The following is a 13,818-nucleotide window of genomic DNA, read 5'->3' as shown; positions in this document are numbered from 1 at the left end:
ATGGCTGACAGGATGTCGTTTCCTTAAGAGAAGGAAAGGGGAGGTCAGGAGCAGAGTGGGAGCGCGCCGGCCTGCAGCAAGGTTCCTCTCAGAGCAACGCCACTGACCTTACCTGTTGTCTCTCACACCAGCACATTCTCATTTGTAAAGACTAAATCCTCTTTGCTGTATCTATCTAAACACACCAAGTAGATTCAGGAGGGCATCTGAGATTTCTTCAGGACGCAGTGAGGAAAACCTCAGGATTCAAGGAGTTTCTCTAGTAATAAGGTGCGTGCCAATCCAGTTCATTTGCTGTTTTCTGACAGAAGAGATGGAGCACGGAGGTATAAAACACTTTCAAGAATTGTAGTGTAAAACAGTCCCGTCCAACTGATATAGTTCCTGTTAGAGCAACATACACCCTTTCCAGGTTAACGGTGTGATCTGAACAAAGTATATCCATTTTTATTATCACAGGAATGCAAAAACTAATTAAAGATGAGAGCAACAGAAATACCCATCAGCTCTCCAAATGCTATGGTCAAAAGTTTTATCTAACAGCTTTGATTTGGAGACAGCCTTACAGATGTGACTGATCGCATTTACAGTATGGTTATGTTGTTACAAAGGGAAGTTTACAAAGCTCATTTAAAAAAAAACAATCATATTCATGACCAGAGTTAGCTGAAGCAAGGAATTTTGTTGTAATTGTCATTCCACTTTGTCTTCCTCTTTGCATTAGTATTTGTGCTTTCAGAATTTGGCAGGAAGCTTCATCTTCTTTTCAGTCCACCTAAAATAACGGAATTATTAGACATCAGACTTCATATTCTAAAAATAAACTTATTTGGCTTACTTTCTGGTACACACAGATGGCATGAATACAATCAAAATGACCCTTTGAAATAGATTTTGCTAAATAGCGTCCACAGATTTCAAGTGTTCATGTCCAAGTAACACACTAGAAATGTGCTTGTAAGAATGCACAGCCAAAAGCGGCTTACAGGGGGAAAAAAAAAGGAAATCCTCAGAATTTCCTTAAAAACTGCAGTGTGTGATTTGTTCCTTCAGATACTGGCTTCTCAAGGTGACAGTACTTATCTAATGAGAACTCAAGTGGTTTAATTATAGTTAAATATCAGTCGTTTAAGATTTTAAGAATACATGATGCTATAAAAAAATGGTTATGATTTTCCTCTAACAACACTTGAACTTATGTTCTTGCCAATTTAGTTAACAGTTTTGTAGGTCTTCTCCACATGCAACTGTGTAAAAAATTTTTTCATACCAATTTGTTTTCCATTAAGGGAATTTTCAAGTACTGTTACACGCAAAATCTACCCTATGAAAGTAAGGAGAACCTTCTAGCACAAGCAATTCTCCTGTCTATTGTAAGCAAGTCAGATGGTATTTTCTACTTCAAGTTTTGATTTAACACCTCTATAAAGCTCTGTTTATTCTTCATCTACAAGTCGAGAAACTATAACAATCTCCTTAATGTCATATAGCAAGATCAACACAAGCTGAACCTGCCTGCTAACAGGAGTTTATCAATCACCATGTATAACACTGAGTTTATCAAACACCATATTTCTTAACATTTCTGCAGTTGGCCATCTCTGTCTGCAAGGCAGAGCTCATACTATTTTCTTGCCTCATGAAAACAAATGCAAAATGTAAACAGTGGCATCTGTATAGCTGATTTAGAGGGAATGTTCATGTAAAAAGACATGCTAGAAGTATACTGTTTGAGTATTTCTGGGACATAACACTGAAGTTTTTAAAGATAATAAGAATTTTGTTGTTGAGGAGTGGGGCTTATAATTTACAGCAACATTTCTGCCTAAACCTGATTGTTAATTTGAAGATAAAACATCTAACATAGTTACAAGTGTTTCTTACCTTGGGGAGTCGATTCCACTGTCTCCTGTAATGCTGCGGTTTTCTGTCCCTTCCAATACTACAGTACATGTGTTGTTAAAAACCAGATCTTTTTTACCCAGAGGGTTTCTCTTTGATTTGTTCTGTGAGCCTGAAGCACAGCATCCCAGTATTTCACCCGTCTCACAGGTGAAGTTCTGCAAAGTGTCAGCATCTGAGTCAGCCTCATTAGCGTGGCAGAAACCTGCTACAGCTGAAGCCTTCACACATTCAGTAAGGCCAGTTTCTTCTTCCTTTCTACAACCTATCAGAATAACCTGACTGCACAAACATCTTGCTTCTGTGAAATCTGTTTTTTGATGCTCTTTTGAGCCATCTGTTGATTCTGCAAAACTAGCACTTTCCTTATATCCACACTCTGAAGAGTCAGGTTTATTTAGAGTTGTGTTGTATGGGGAAGAATAAGTATTAACCTTACAGTTTTTTAGGGGCATAGGCTTCTCCAGCTCCTGCACAGCTTTACTCTGGTCTCTTGTCTCTGAAAAAGCATGGCCAGGATGCAGGTGAGGTGGTTCACTATCTTCAAAACTGTCATCAAGATGTAGTGAGCTACAGGTGTCACCATCATGGGTTTTTTGGTACAGAAGATGGCAGTTCTCAGTAAATCCTTCACTTTCCAGCTTCATTGATCCAGGATGGCTGGCACAGTCATATTTAAATATAACTTCACTCTTTTTATCAGTCTTTGGTCTGTATTTCACACCAATTTTTGTTACTAGATTAACGTTGGCTGTATAATTTGAAAGATGGACATTTTGAAATTCATTTGCTGTTTGATCTAATAACTCACATACAGTGTCAGCTTTACACCTGTGATACTCATCTTTCATATGTAATGAAAATTTTGCATCTTCTTTGCACACACCATTCTCTCCAGTGTGGGAGAGAGGGGATTTTTGAATATCCCCAGGATTTTTTTTGATTGGTCTTCTGTAGATGTTTTCTTCAGAAATACTACTCTCCAGAAAGTATTTGTATTTATTATCTATTTGCAACGTACTGCCATGTGGATAACTAAAGTTTTCACTTAAACTACCTTTCTTTAGTTGGAGAGAAGACCTATTAGCATGGAGGAGTTTGTTTTGCTTAGCTTTGCCAGCCTGCGTTTCAGCAGCCAGCTGTTCAGTTCCATGTTCACAGGTTTTTGATGAGTCCAAGGACTGTGGCCTTTGTAAAGCCCTTTCTTGTTTTTGAGTCCTGGACTTCAGCTGACTGTTGATAGTACCTTTGTACCCTTTCACATAAAAGTTGCGTCTCCATGACAGACCCTGAAAAGGGTTCTTAATTTGTTTTTTATATATGACATGGGATCCCGCTGCTACATCAGATGGCTGTTGGTTTCTGGTAGGTAGTGAAGGATTCTCTTCCAGTTTTGCGTTTTGGGATATTAGTTCATGTACGTGAGATTTCCTGTTACTTCTGCTGATCTGCTTCTCTTTGTTTGATTTGGTTTTCCTGGAGTGTTTTGCTGTTTTACTTTGTGTCTTTTGAACACAGTCCTTTGAAAGATGGTTTTGCCTGACTGTTGACACTTCAGCCGAGGTGCCCTTACTGATATATTTCTTTTGCTCTTCAAACTTTTGCATTAATAGCGTGTGTTTAATCAAATTATCAACTGTAAGAGTTGGGTTAATACGCTTGATGATTTCATGTTCAACATCACGTGGAATATTATCTAAGTCATCTTCATCCCTGACAGGCCACTCCTTAGGAGGAAACTGGGCTGAAAAAGTGGAGTACTCCTTCTTAGGTTTTTCTTTTTTAGAAGCACTTCTCCAGAAAAGGCCAAGGCCAAACCTTTTACTTTTCAGTTTCCCTTTTGCAGATGTCAGGGATTTGGTGGTGTCCCAGGAATGGTTTTCGGCAGATGTGGAGATCCCTTGAGTTCGAATTGAAGGCTTCAATTCACTGCAGCCTTCCTTACCTCTTCCATTAGGTTCATGGTCCATTAGCCGCCCATGGCTTTGATCACAGAGCATATGCTGGTCAGGGAAACAACGGCAGGGTCTGTAATGGGATACCCTTGGTGTGTTTTCTTTCACTAGGCCTGCACAGCACTCAATGTTTACCAGGTAAGTGATGGAAGGAGATGAACAGCAACAACTGCCCTCCAGCGGGACCATTCTGTTGTCTTCTGTGGCGTCATTTGTGTTAAAGTATGTGTTGGGAGTGACAATGAAATATCCTTCTCCTGTATGATAGATTTTCCTTTCTTTAATTAGAGTGCCAAGGATATTATGTAAGATACCGTAGGAGGGAACGACAATGCCTGCAACAAAGATGCATATATTTCAAATGAGAAATAAGTTTTCAAATAAAATGGGGGCTGGCAAAAAAAATTATTTACATACAACTGATCTGTAGGCAACTGAACATGAAATATCCAATGCATTTAGTTCATAGGATTCCAAAAGAATTTTGAAACTGACCTGGGAACTGAAGTTTGAGTAGCACATACTGATTTTGAACGTGAAACTGTCCAGTATCACCAGACAAAAGGCAAAGTTGGTGGTTTTTGTTTTTTTTCTAGTACATCACGAATCTGCTGAGCTTCCAGAGCCAGCAATTGTGCTTGCATCTGACTGTCCCCCACTCACAGACCCTGGGATCCTTTGCACAAGAGGGACAGCCCCTCTGCAGCCACCCCAAATCTTGGCCTCGCTCTGGCTGCAGCTCTGAGTCAGGGCCAGCCAGGTGAGGGCAGCACGGAAACATCATCCACCCAGAGGGCTCTGGTAGCTGCAATCCTGCCGGTGTCCTACAAATCATACAGATTCTATCTCTGCGACAGCCATTCCTCACTCATGAGGCAAGGTCACCCTGAGGAAGAAGGTAAAGGCCAGCTGCATTTCTGATTGTCACTGCAGCTCTGCTGTGATGGAGTTTAGGAAGTTCTCCTTCGAATAAGCCAGGATGTTCTTTCTGTGTCTGTCAGGTTGTGATACTCATGAGAGAGATCTGCTGCCAGGTACAGTGGGCTGTTCAAAACATTTCCCTCATGGCAGGTTATTTAACAGTGGCTTTTATCAGTCTCTCTGAAGCTTCTGGTATAATTTTGTCAGACAACAATTGCTACCAAAGTTTGCCTCACTGACACTGGTCTCAGTTGCCAGTTTCCCTTCAGGTGTCAGAGTCCCAGAGTCATTGGTCTAGTGACATCTGATCTATTGCCCCAGGTTTCTGCTGATCTCCTGTCCGCGAGAATGAAAACTTCCAGCAAGGTGAAAACATAGCAAGAAATACTCTCTCTCCCTACAGACTTTGAGAGTGCTGCTTCTGGCTGTCTTGAAAATGCTACTTTATGGTTGTCTCAGTGCACATCTGGACTACATGACATTCTTGGCAGGGTTCTGGGCCAGTTTATGGGGTTGCATTAACAATTTTCACACTGGTGAAAATGCCGACCAGATCAACCTGTAACGTTTGCAGGGCTATCATATTATGAAGGCTCAGAAGAGAAAGCTCAGTATCAAACCAAGCAACCTCCTGCAGAGGGCCATCATGAGCCTTTACAAAGTCTCATGCACACACATACACACTTCAATATTGCAGATTTAAGGAAAACTGAACATTTTTCCTACGCCAAAGAAAACACAGCATTTAAGGGAAGTGGCTGCTACCCTGTCAGAAGAGAAGGAATAAAGCTCTTTTAGTGTAAGTAATTTGCTTTCAGGAAGGAAAGGGCTGGAATTTGACCAATTAATCTGAATTTAAGATCTGTCGTGTTCTTTGATAGTAAACACCAGATGTAGATTCCTACCGAGTCCCTTTGCCATCAAACTCGGCTACAGAAGAGAAGGAATAAAGCTCTTTTAGTGTAATTTGCTTTCAGGAAGGAAAGGGTTGGAATTTGACCAATTAATCTGAATTTGAGGTCTGTCGTGTTCTTTGATAGCAAACACCAGATGTAGATTCCTACTGAGTCCCTTTGCCATCAAACTCAGCTATGTTCCTGCCTCTTAAAGGAGGACTCAGTCTTTGTGATCTGAGACACAGTCTATTTTGTTCTGTTCTGTATCTGGCACCTAAATACCTCATCTATCCTTTCCTACCCTCTAGAAAGGGCATACTCTCAACATGTCACTTACTCAGTGCCCTCTTTTATACTCAAAGAATATTTATTAAAATCTGTAAAATGGATTACATTCAAAACAATGTTAGTGACATTCACAGATTGATGAGGATAATATGCACATTCATGTATTCATACTGGATATTACATTCAAAACAATGTTAGTGACATTCATAGATTGATGAGGATAGTATGCACATTCATGTATTCTACTGGAGGCCTGTTAATTTATATTTTTTCATATTGCCAGCTTTGCTTGTAAACATTCACTGATCACTTGCCCAATATCAGAACCTCAACTTGATGATAGAGTCATTTTTAAAAGAAGAGAGAGAAATGAGCACATTACCTGGATAATTTTTCACTAATTGCTCCATTAAAGTTTCCTGTGTGACCATCACACGATGTGCATTCATGTCTGATATGGTACGGCATATTCCTTCTGACAGAGACACGGAGTGTGGCTGCGAGAGAGGATTCATGAGAACAGGGGTCACAGCACCTGAAGTCCAGAAGGAAGGGGGGACAAAAACTGTGGCGTCATTTGTGTTAAAGTATGTGTTGGGAGTGACAATGAAATATCCTTCTCCTGTATGATAGATTTTCCTTTCTTTAATTAGAGTGCCAAGGATATTATGTAAGATACCGTAGGAGGGAACGACAATGCCTGCAACAAAGATGCATATATTTCAAATGAGAAATAAGTTTTCAAATAAAATGGGGGCTGGCAAAAAAAATTATTTACATACAACTGATCTGTAGGCAACTGAACATGAAATATCCAATGCATTTAGTTCATAGGATTCCAAAAGAATTTTGAAACTGACCTGGGAACTGAAGTTTGAGTAGCACATACTGATTTTGAACGTGAAACTGTCCAGTATCACCAGACAAAAGGCAAAGTTGGTGGTTTTTGTTTTTTTTCTAGTACATCACGAATCTGCTGAGCTTCCAGAGCCAGCAATTGTGCTTGCATCTGACTGTCCCCCACTCACAGACCCTGGGATCCTTTGCACAAGAGGGACAGCCCCTCTGCAGCCACCCCAAATCTTGGCCTCGCTCTGGCTGCAGCTCTGAGTCAGGGCCAGCCAGGTGAGGGCAGCACGGAAACATCATCCACCCAGAGGGCTCTGGTAGCTGCAATCCTGCCGGTGTCCTACAAATCATACAGATTCTATCTCTGCGACAGCCATTCCTCACTCATGAGGCAAGGTCACCCTGAGGAAGAAGGTAAAGGCCAGCTGCATTTCTGATTGTCACTGCAGCTCTGCTGTGATGGAGTTTAGGAAGTTCTCCTTCGAATAAGCCAGGATGTTCTTTCTGTGTCTGTCAGGTTGTGATACTCATGAGAGAGATCTGCTGCCAGGTACAGTGGGCTGTTCAAAACATTTCCCTCATGGCAGGTTATTTAACAGTGGCTTTTATCAGTCTCTCTGAAGCTTCTGGTATAATTTTGTCAGACAACAATTGCTACCAAAGTTTGCCTCACTGACACTGGTCTCAGTTGCCAGTTTCCCTTCAGGTGTCAGAGTCCCAGAGTCATTGGTCTAGTGACATCTGATCTATTGCCCCAGGTTTCTGCTGATCTCCTGTCCGCGAGAATGAAAACTTCCAGCAAGGTGAAAACATAGCAAGAAATACTCTCTCTCCCTACAGACTTTGAGAGTGCTGCTTCTGGCTGTCTTGAAAATGCTACTTTATGGTTGTCTCAGTGCACATCTGGACTACATCACATTCTTGGCAGGGTTCTGGGCCAGTTTATGGGGTTGCATTAACAATTTTCACACTGGTGAAAATGCCGACCAGATCAACCTGTAACGTTTGCAGGGCTATCATATTATGAAGGCTCAGAAGAGAAAGCTCAGTATCAAACCAAGCAACCTCCTGCAGAGGGCCATCATGAGCCTTTACAAAGTCTCACACGCACACATACACACTTCAATATTGCAGATTTAAGGAAAACTGAACATTTTTCCTATGCCAAAGAAAACGCAGCATTTAAGGGAAGTGGCTGCTACCCCGTCAGAAGAGAAGGAATAAAGCTCTTTTAGTGTAAGTAATTTGCTTTCAGGAAGGAAAGGGCTGGAATTTGACCAATTAATCTGAATTTAAGATCTGTCGTGTTCTTTGATAGTAAACACCAGATGTAGATTCCTACCGAGTCCCTTTGCCATCAAACTCGGCTACATTCCTGCCTCTTAAAGGAGGACTCAGTCTTTGTGATCTGAGACACAGTCTATTTTGTTCTGTTCTGTATCTGGCACCTAAATACCTCATCTATCCTTTCCTACCCTCTAGAAAGGGCATACTCTCAACATGTCACTTACTCAGTGCCCTCTTTTATACTCAAAGAATATTTATTAAAATCTGTAAAATGGATTACATTCAAAACAATGTTAGTGACATTCACAGATTGATGAGGATAATATGCACATTCATGTATTCATACTGGATGCCTGTTAATTTATATTTTTTCATATTGCCAGCTTTGCTTGTAAACATTCACTGATCACTTGCCCAATATCAGAACCTCAACTTGATGATACAGTCATTTTTAAAAGAAGAGAGAGAAATGAGCACATTACCTGGATAATTTTTCACTAATTGCTCCATTAAAGTTTCCTGTGTGACCATCACACGATGTGCATTCATGTCTGATATGGTACGGCATATTCCTTCTGACAGAGACACGGAGTGTGGCTGCGAGAGAGGATTCATGAGAACAGGGGTCACAGCACCTGAAGTCCAGAAAGAAGGGGAGGGGGGAAAATTGTTTGAATGGAATAGTGTTTCATTTTTCCTATTAGCTGTAACAGATTTTCACTGAAAATTTCTTGCACCTTATCCTCAGCTGATTTTCTTTGGCAAATTACTTGAAAATATTTTTCAGAGAAGTGAAAATGGCTCTAGCATTTTTCCAGTGCCTTTGTAATGAAGGAAGCAGAAGTTTAAGCATGTTTGTTTGGTATTAAATTACATCTGAAACCATCATTTAGCTTAATGAACAGGGAGCTGAGAGAGAGAATTATGTCTGATGACTTTTTAGATGACTGTTTACATATGAAACCATGCAGAACCTGCATTTCTCTAAATAGCTAAGAGATTATTGAATGTTGACCTTTACCAAGTACAAAATCTTTTGAGGGAGGAAAACCTGAAATAAATGTTGATGAAAACCAATGACAAAGCACAAAGCAGGGACTCACCTGAGGCCTGTGCACACAGTAAGACAATAACCCCATACACCTTCTCAGAGAAAATAAAAAGTTGGTTTTTTTTTTAATTAGACTGATGGTCTGTTCCCACTATGGGTGTTCTGTGCTTCTCTCTTCTGTGTTGCACAGAAAGTTAGTTAAATGCTAACAGTAATTTTCTCACAAGTAAGAAGTGCCATCATAGTTTAAGTGATATTTACATATAACTAAACTTCAGTTGGAGTATCTGTTGGATGACCCTGTAACCCGATATTTATCCTTTAGGCAAAAAACTGCAATACAAGCATTTCTCTGGGTAGCTGAATTAAGCAACAGTGCTTTTAAGAGCTTAAATTGCTCTTGACCTTTGTTTTACAACTGCTGCTATGTCCAACAAAAAGCACTCAGAAAAAAAGTCCTGGCATACAGTTTCCTCAGTGATGTTGCTAGGAAACTCCTCGCAGGTGCAGAAACCATTGGAAGCTTTCTTTTTGTTTGGGAAGAGGCCATTGGTGTTCAGTAATAACTCTAGTGAATAGTTTTCTGCCTGGAGTCTCTGCTGTAAGTGCACGCACCAGGCTGCTGCCACTTTTGCCATTTGTTTCTGCAGAGCACCAAACTGCTAAGGAGTAGAACACCAAGTGTAATCAAAATGTATTCATTATCTTTATTATTATTATTATCTTGTTATCATTTCCTGCAAAAATGTATTCATTATCTTTATTATTATTATAATTATTATCTTGTTATCATTGCCTGCGGGTGCAGAAACCATTGGAAGCTTTCTTTTTGTTTGGGAAGAGGCCATTAGTGTTCAGTAATAACTCTAGTGAATAGTTTTCTGCCTGGAGTCTCTGCTGTAAGTGCACGCACCAGGCTGCTGCCACTTTTGCCATTTGTTTCTGCAGAGCACCAAACTGCTAAGGAGTAGAATACCAAGTGTAATCAAAATGTATTCATTATCTTTATTATTATTATTATCTTGTTATCATTTCCTGCATCTGTTTCACAGCCTCAAATCCCATTTGTCCATTCAGGGAAGACACTAAACTCATGTTCAGACACAAGTCTATTTAAAATCATTGTTGCAGATCAATAGTGGCAGAGTACACACATGCTAGTGACATGAATATTAGATATTCACTTCTGACTTGAAATAAAGTCTGAAATAGTGAAAGCAAGAATTAGATCATTGGCAACATGGACAAACAATGTGGGAAAAGGCCCAGGCAGCACCCTACAAGTGTCTATCAATTTCTTATGAAAAACTTTGTTGATTTACTTTCCATAGCTACATAGCTATTGTGGTCACACTTGAGATGTTCGCTCAAGTTTGATGGAAATACATAAAAGTTGCATCCCTTAGATTTGCCCAGGGAGCAGTCCTAATGATTTGTGCAAGATTTGTCTCATAGGCCTGATATAAAACCCCCAAAATGCTATGCTTCATTAAAGCTCTTTGCTATCTGTCCCTTTACAGCTCAAAAAAGACTGCAGAACCCTCTGCCCCCTTCCCTACTCTTCTGATGAGAATCTAAGAGAGAATCTTCCCTAAATAATCTGATGAGAATCATCTTCCTGGTTTCTTCATAGTTTTTACAAAGTACTTGTTTATGCCTATGTGCAAGGTGCCTGTCAGCAGTCAAGGAACTCAGGCTAATCCTTTTGATCATTTAAATACAGCGCGGTTCCCATTCCACGCTCTGTAGCTCTTACAGAATCACATTTACCAATGCCAATCTAGGCAGCTTGCCAGTACTCCTGTATTATTATCCTTCAGTTTGGTTTACCTGTCTATTCAAACTCTGCTCATTACCTGGACACCTGAAACCCAAGAATACCCTTTTGGAGCACATATCAGTCTCAATGTGGGGAAGTCATCTGTAATATGAGCATCAGATACCAAAACTCAGTGCAGAGAAAAGCCTCTGGGTATTCTTGACTAGCACAAAGTGATTTTTTGTTCCATCTCCATAACGTGAACTTTACCATTTTTCACGGAGTTCTTTAACAACTGCAGAATTTTTGCATCTCTGGTTCTAAGAAAAATTACATACAAGTTTTATATGGGTAAAATTATGCTAGTTCTGGGAAAATGAACAGGGAGGCCTTTTATTACAATAGCATTCAATTTGCTGCTTAAAAGTTTGAGTAAACAATCTATTAGCAATAAAAGGTAAACAGTAAATTCATTCCATAACCAAAGAAAACAATTGCAAATTGAGAATAAACTCCCTTATAGGATTCTGCTTACATCTGTTGAGATAGAGAAGACACAGCACATGGAAACATGTTTAGTCTGTTACTGAAAAAAAAGCCCTCAGGAACAGCAAAGAGTATCTTTCTGTTTGATTATTTTGTACAACTCAAAGACAGAAAGAAAACAATGAAGTGTCAGTTAAGGTCACTGACACTTCTCAGTTCACATTAAAGAAGCAGCTACAAGCATATCTATGGATTCCTGCAAGAACAGACACTCCCAAATCTGGACAATTAGGCAAACAGCATCCTCCATTTGGACTCAATTGCTGTTTTTTACAAAGAATGATGCTGTGCAATTTGGGGAAGGAAAAGAAAAGAAAAACCAAAAACCACAACCACTTTTTCTACCTTGCCAGCAACCCAAAAGTCTAGTCCTAACTGCAAGTGTTACAAACTTTTAAAAATATAACCTATAAATGCTTTCTCAGGTTCCTAGCCAAGAGCCATGGAATTCCTACTCTAATCTTAGGGCTAATGGCAACCCACAGCCAGCTTTTCTTTCGTCAGCAATAAAAAAGAAAACAAACGCAGGCAGGTATGTTGAAAATAAAGCAGTATTCAAGAAGAAAGGCAAGAGCTCTCTCCTGCAATCTTGGTTCAAGCCCCCAGATAAGAGCAAGTTACACAGCAGACACCAACTGTGGTACAGTTTTACTTAAGACAAGCACAGTGGGAAAGTTTTTGCCATTGAAACATGTATCTCTGATCTTCAGAGAGATCAACCCCTCTGACACTTACCAAGGCCACTGACATGTCCACTTAAATGCGCCAAGAACATCTTGAGAGCAGGTTTCAAGCTCCAAAGGTACTGACCAAACACATGAGCAAGAATGCAGCTTCCAATAGACTGTTTAAAGGAAAATAGCACTTCTGCTTGCTTGAAGGCTGGCCAGCAAATTGTCTTGAGAGATCTGTCTTTCACCCGCAACAGCTGGCAAAATAGCCAACAAGCAAAACCATCTGCTTTTGGGGCATTCCTGCTGTTCACTGCATAACTGGCAGAGAAATTGAGCTATGAACAACAACAGCACTCAAGATAATTATTTTTCTTATCCTTTAGCATGCCGATAGCTTTTAAGTCAATTCATATATGGCACTGAACATAACCACAGAAGAGCTGATAGCAAGGAAGGTCGCCTTTAACCATTTCAGCATTAGGCTTGATCATAAAAGACAGATTTAGTCAAAAGCTTCTTTGTAGGGAGATGAAAATAACACAAAATGAAACAGTCCTGGGTAAGCTGCAAAACTGTCAATGACTAGCCCATGCAGCCAAACAACCAAACAGGAGTAAGCCAGTCACGGGCAACCTCTCTGGCTCCTTTAATTGTCTGCAGGTGGTGCCATGCCCTTCTACAGGAATTTGACACAAACACATCTTTTCCACTTGGCCTGGTCCAAAAAAAGTGCCTTTGTAACCCTGGCATTTCTCCACTAAACCAGCTCTGCCATTTCCTTGCTCCCAGGGTTTATTGCTCTCTCCTGCAATAAATCTCAGACCATGCAAATAGCTCTTTAATGTCAAAAGCTTCATTCTAAGCAGAAAGCAAAGCGTTACAGGGTGTTGGTTAGATACTTACCTATACAGTGAAACACTTACTATAAAAACATCATCATGCAGTTGTGCATTTCTGTGCCTGTTAAGCTAAAGTTCAACTGCTGCAATATTCCCAGGGCTGACTCCTTTGCCTGGAAATGTGCTGTCACACAAAAGGCAGTGACAAAAAGTGTATCATATAGAGCTTACAGTCATAGGAGTAAGATACACCTATGGTTATGTCTCTCCAAAATGGACTGAAATTCACTTCTTTGCACGCTTCCTGGCTTCAGCTTACATTTACCCCAGCCAAGGAAAGTCACACACATCTTTCAGATACACAGCACCCACAGAGTTATTCAAAAGAGAACATACCTCCCGCAGAGGGTTTCCAGCAAACCATGAATCAGGGGACACATGACAGCTATTATGTCCAACTCCCTCCCAGGCAACACTTGGCATAATCCCACCCACCACAGAAGAAGCTGTCAGAGACCTTGGTGCAGCTGTAGCTTCCTCAGACCCAGGCCCCCAGCTTGCAGTGAGGACAGGAGCCACCATCACACACTAAAGTGGAATGAAGCCATCCTTAGATCTTGTTTCAGCACATATCCCACTGTAGGAAGTTTTCTTAATTCAGCTGAGAACAAAGTTTTGACGGTATATGGGGAACTTCACACCTGCCTCAGCAGCTTGCGATATTGATGGGTTTGCACAGCTACTTTTCCTCCCACTTTCTCTAAAGAAATATCCAACTTTAAAGATGTTCCCTATGCTGGAAAATAAGTTTCTGCACCATTTCATTGGGCTGGAATTTATGGCCCACAGAA

General features: G+C 40.5%; 1 protein-coding gene across 1 annotated transcript; it reads right to left on the bottom strand.

Annotated features, from left to right (window-relative positions):
• Nucleotides 1–577: 577 nt before the first annotated feature.
• STOX1 (storkhead box 1) lies at nucleotides 578–12,204 on the bottom strand. The gene is made up of 7 exons (XM_014940350.1): nucleotides 12,190–12,204; nucleotides 9,617–9,811; nucleotides 9,202–9,208; nucleotides 8,581–8,802; nucleotides 6,345–6,662; nucleotides 1,885–4,192; nucleotides 578–775 (listed from the first exon to the last, which is right to left on the bottom strand). Exons 1-7 carry the CDS (start codon nucleotides 12,202–12,204, stop codon nucleotides 736–738), a joined length of 3,105 nt encoding a protein of 1,034 aa, XP_014795836.1. The 3' UTR covers nucleotides 578–735.
• Between the last annotated feature and the right edge of the window lie 1,614 nt (nucleotides 12,205–13,818).

The sequence above is a fragment of the Calidris pugnax genome, unplaced genomic scaffold (genome assembly GCF_001431845.1).
Source record: "Calidris pugnax isolate Ruff unplaced genomic scaffold, ASM143184v1 scaffold39, whole genome shotgun sequence".
Classification (NCBI taxonomy): domain Eukaryota; kingdom Metazoa; phylum Chordata; class Aves; order Charadriiformes; family Scolopacidae; genus Calidris; species Calidris pugnax.
This window is presented reverse-complemented; position numbering and strand designations above follow the sequence as displayed.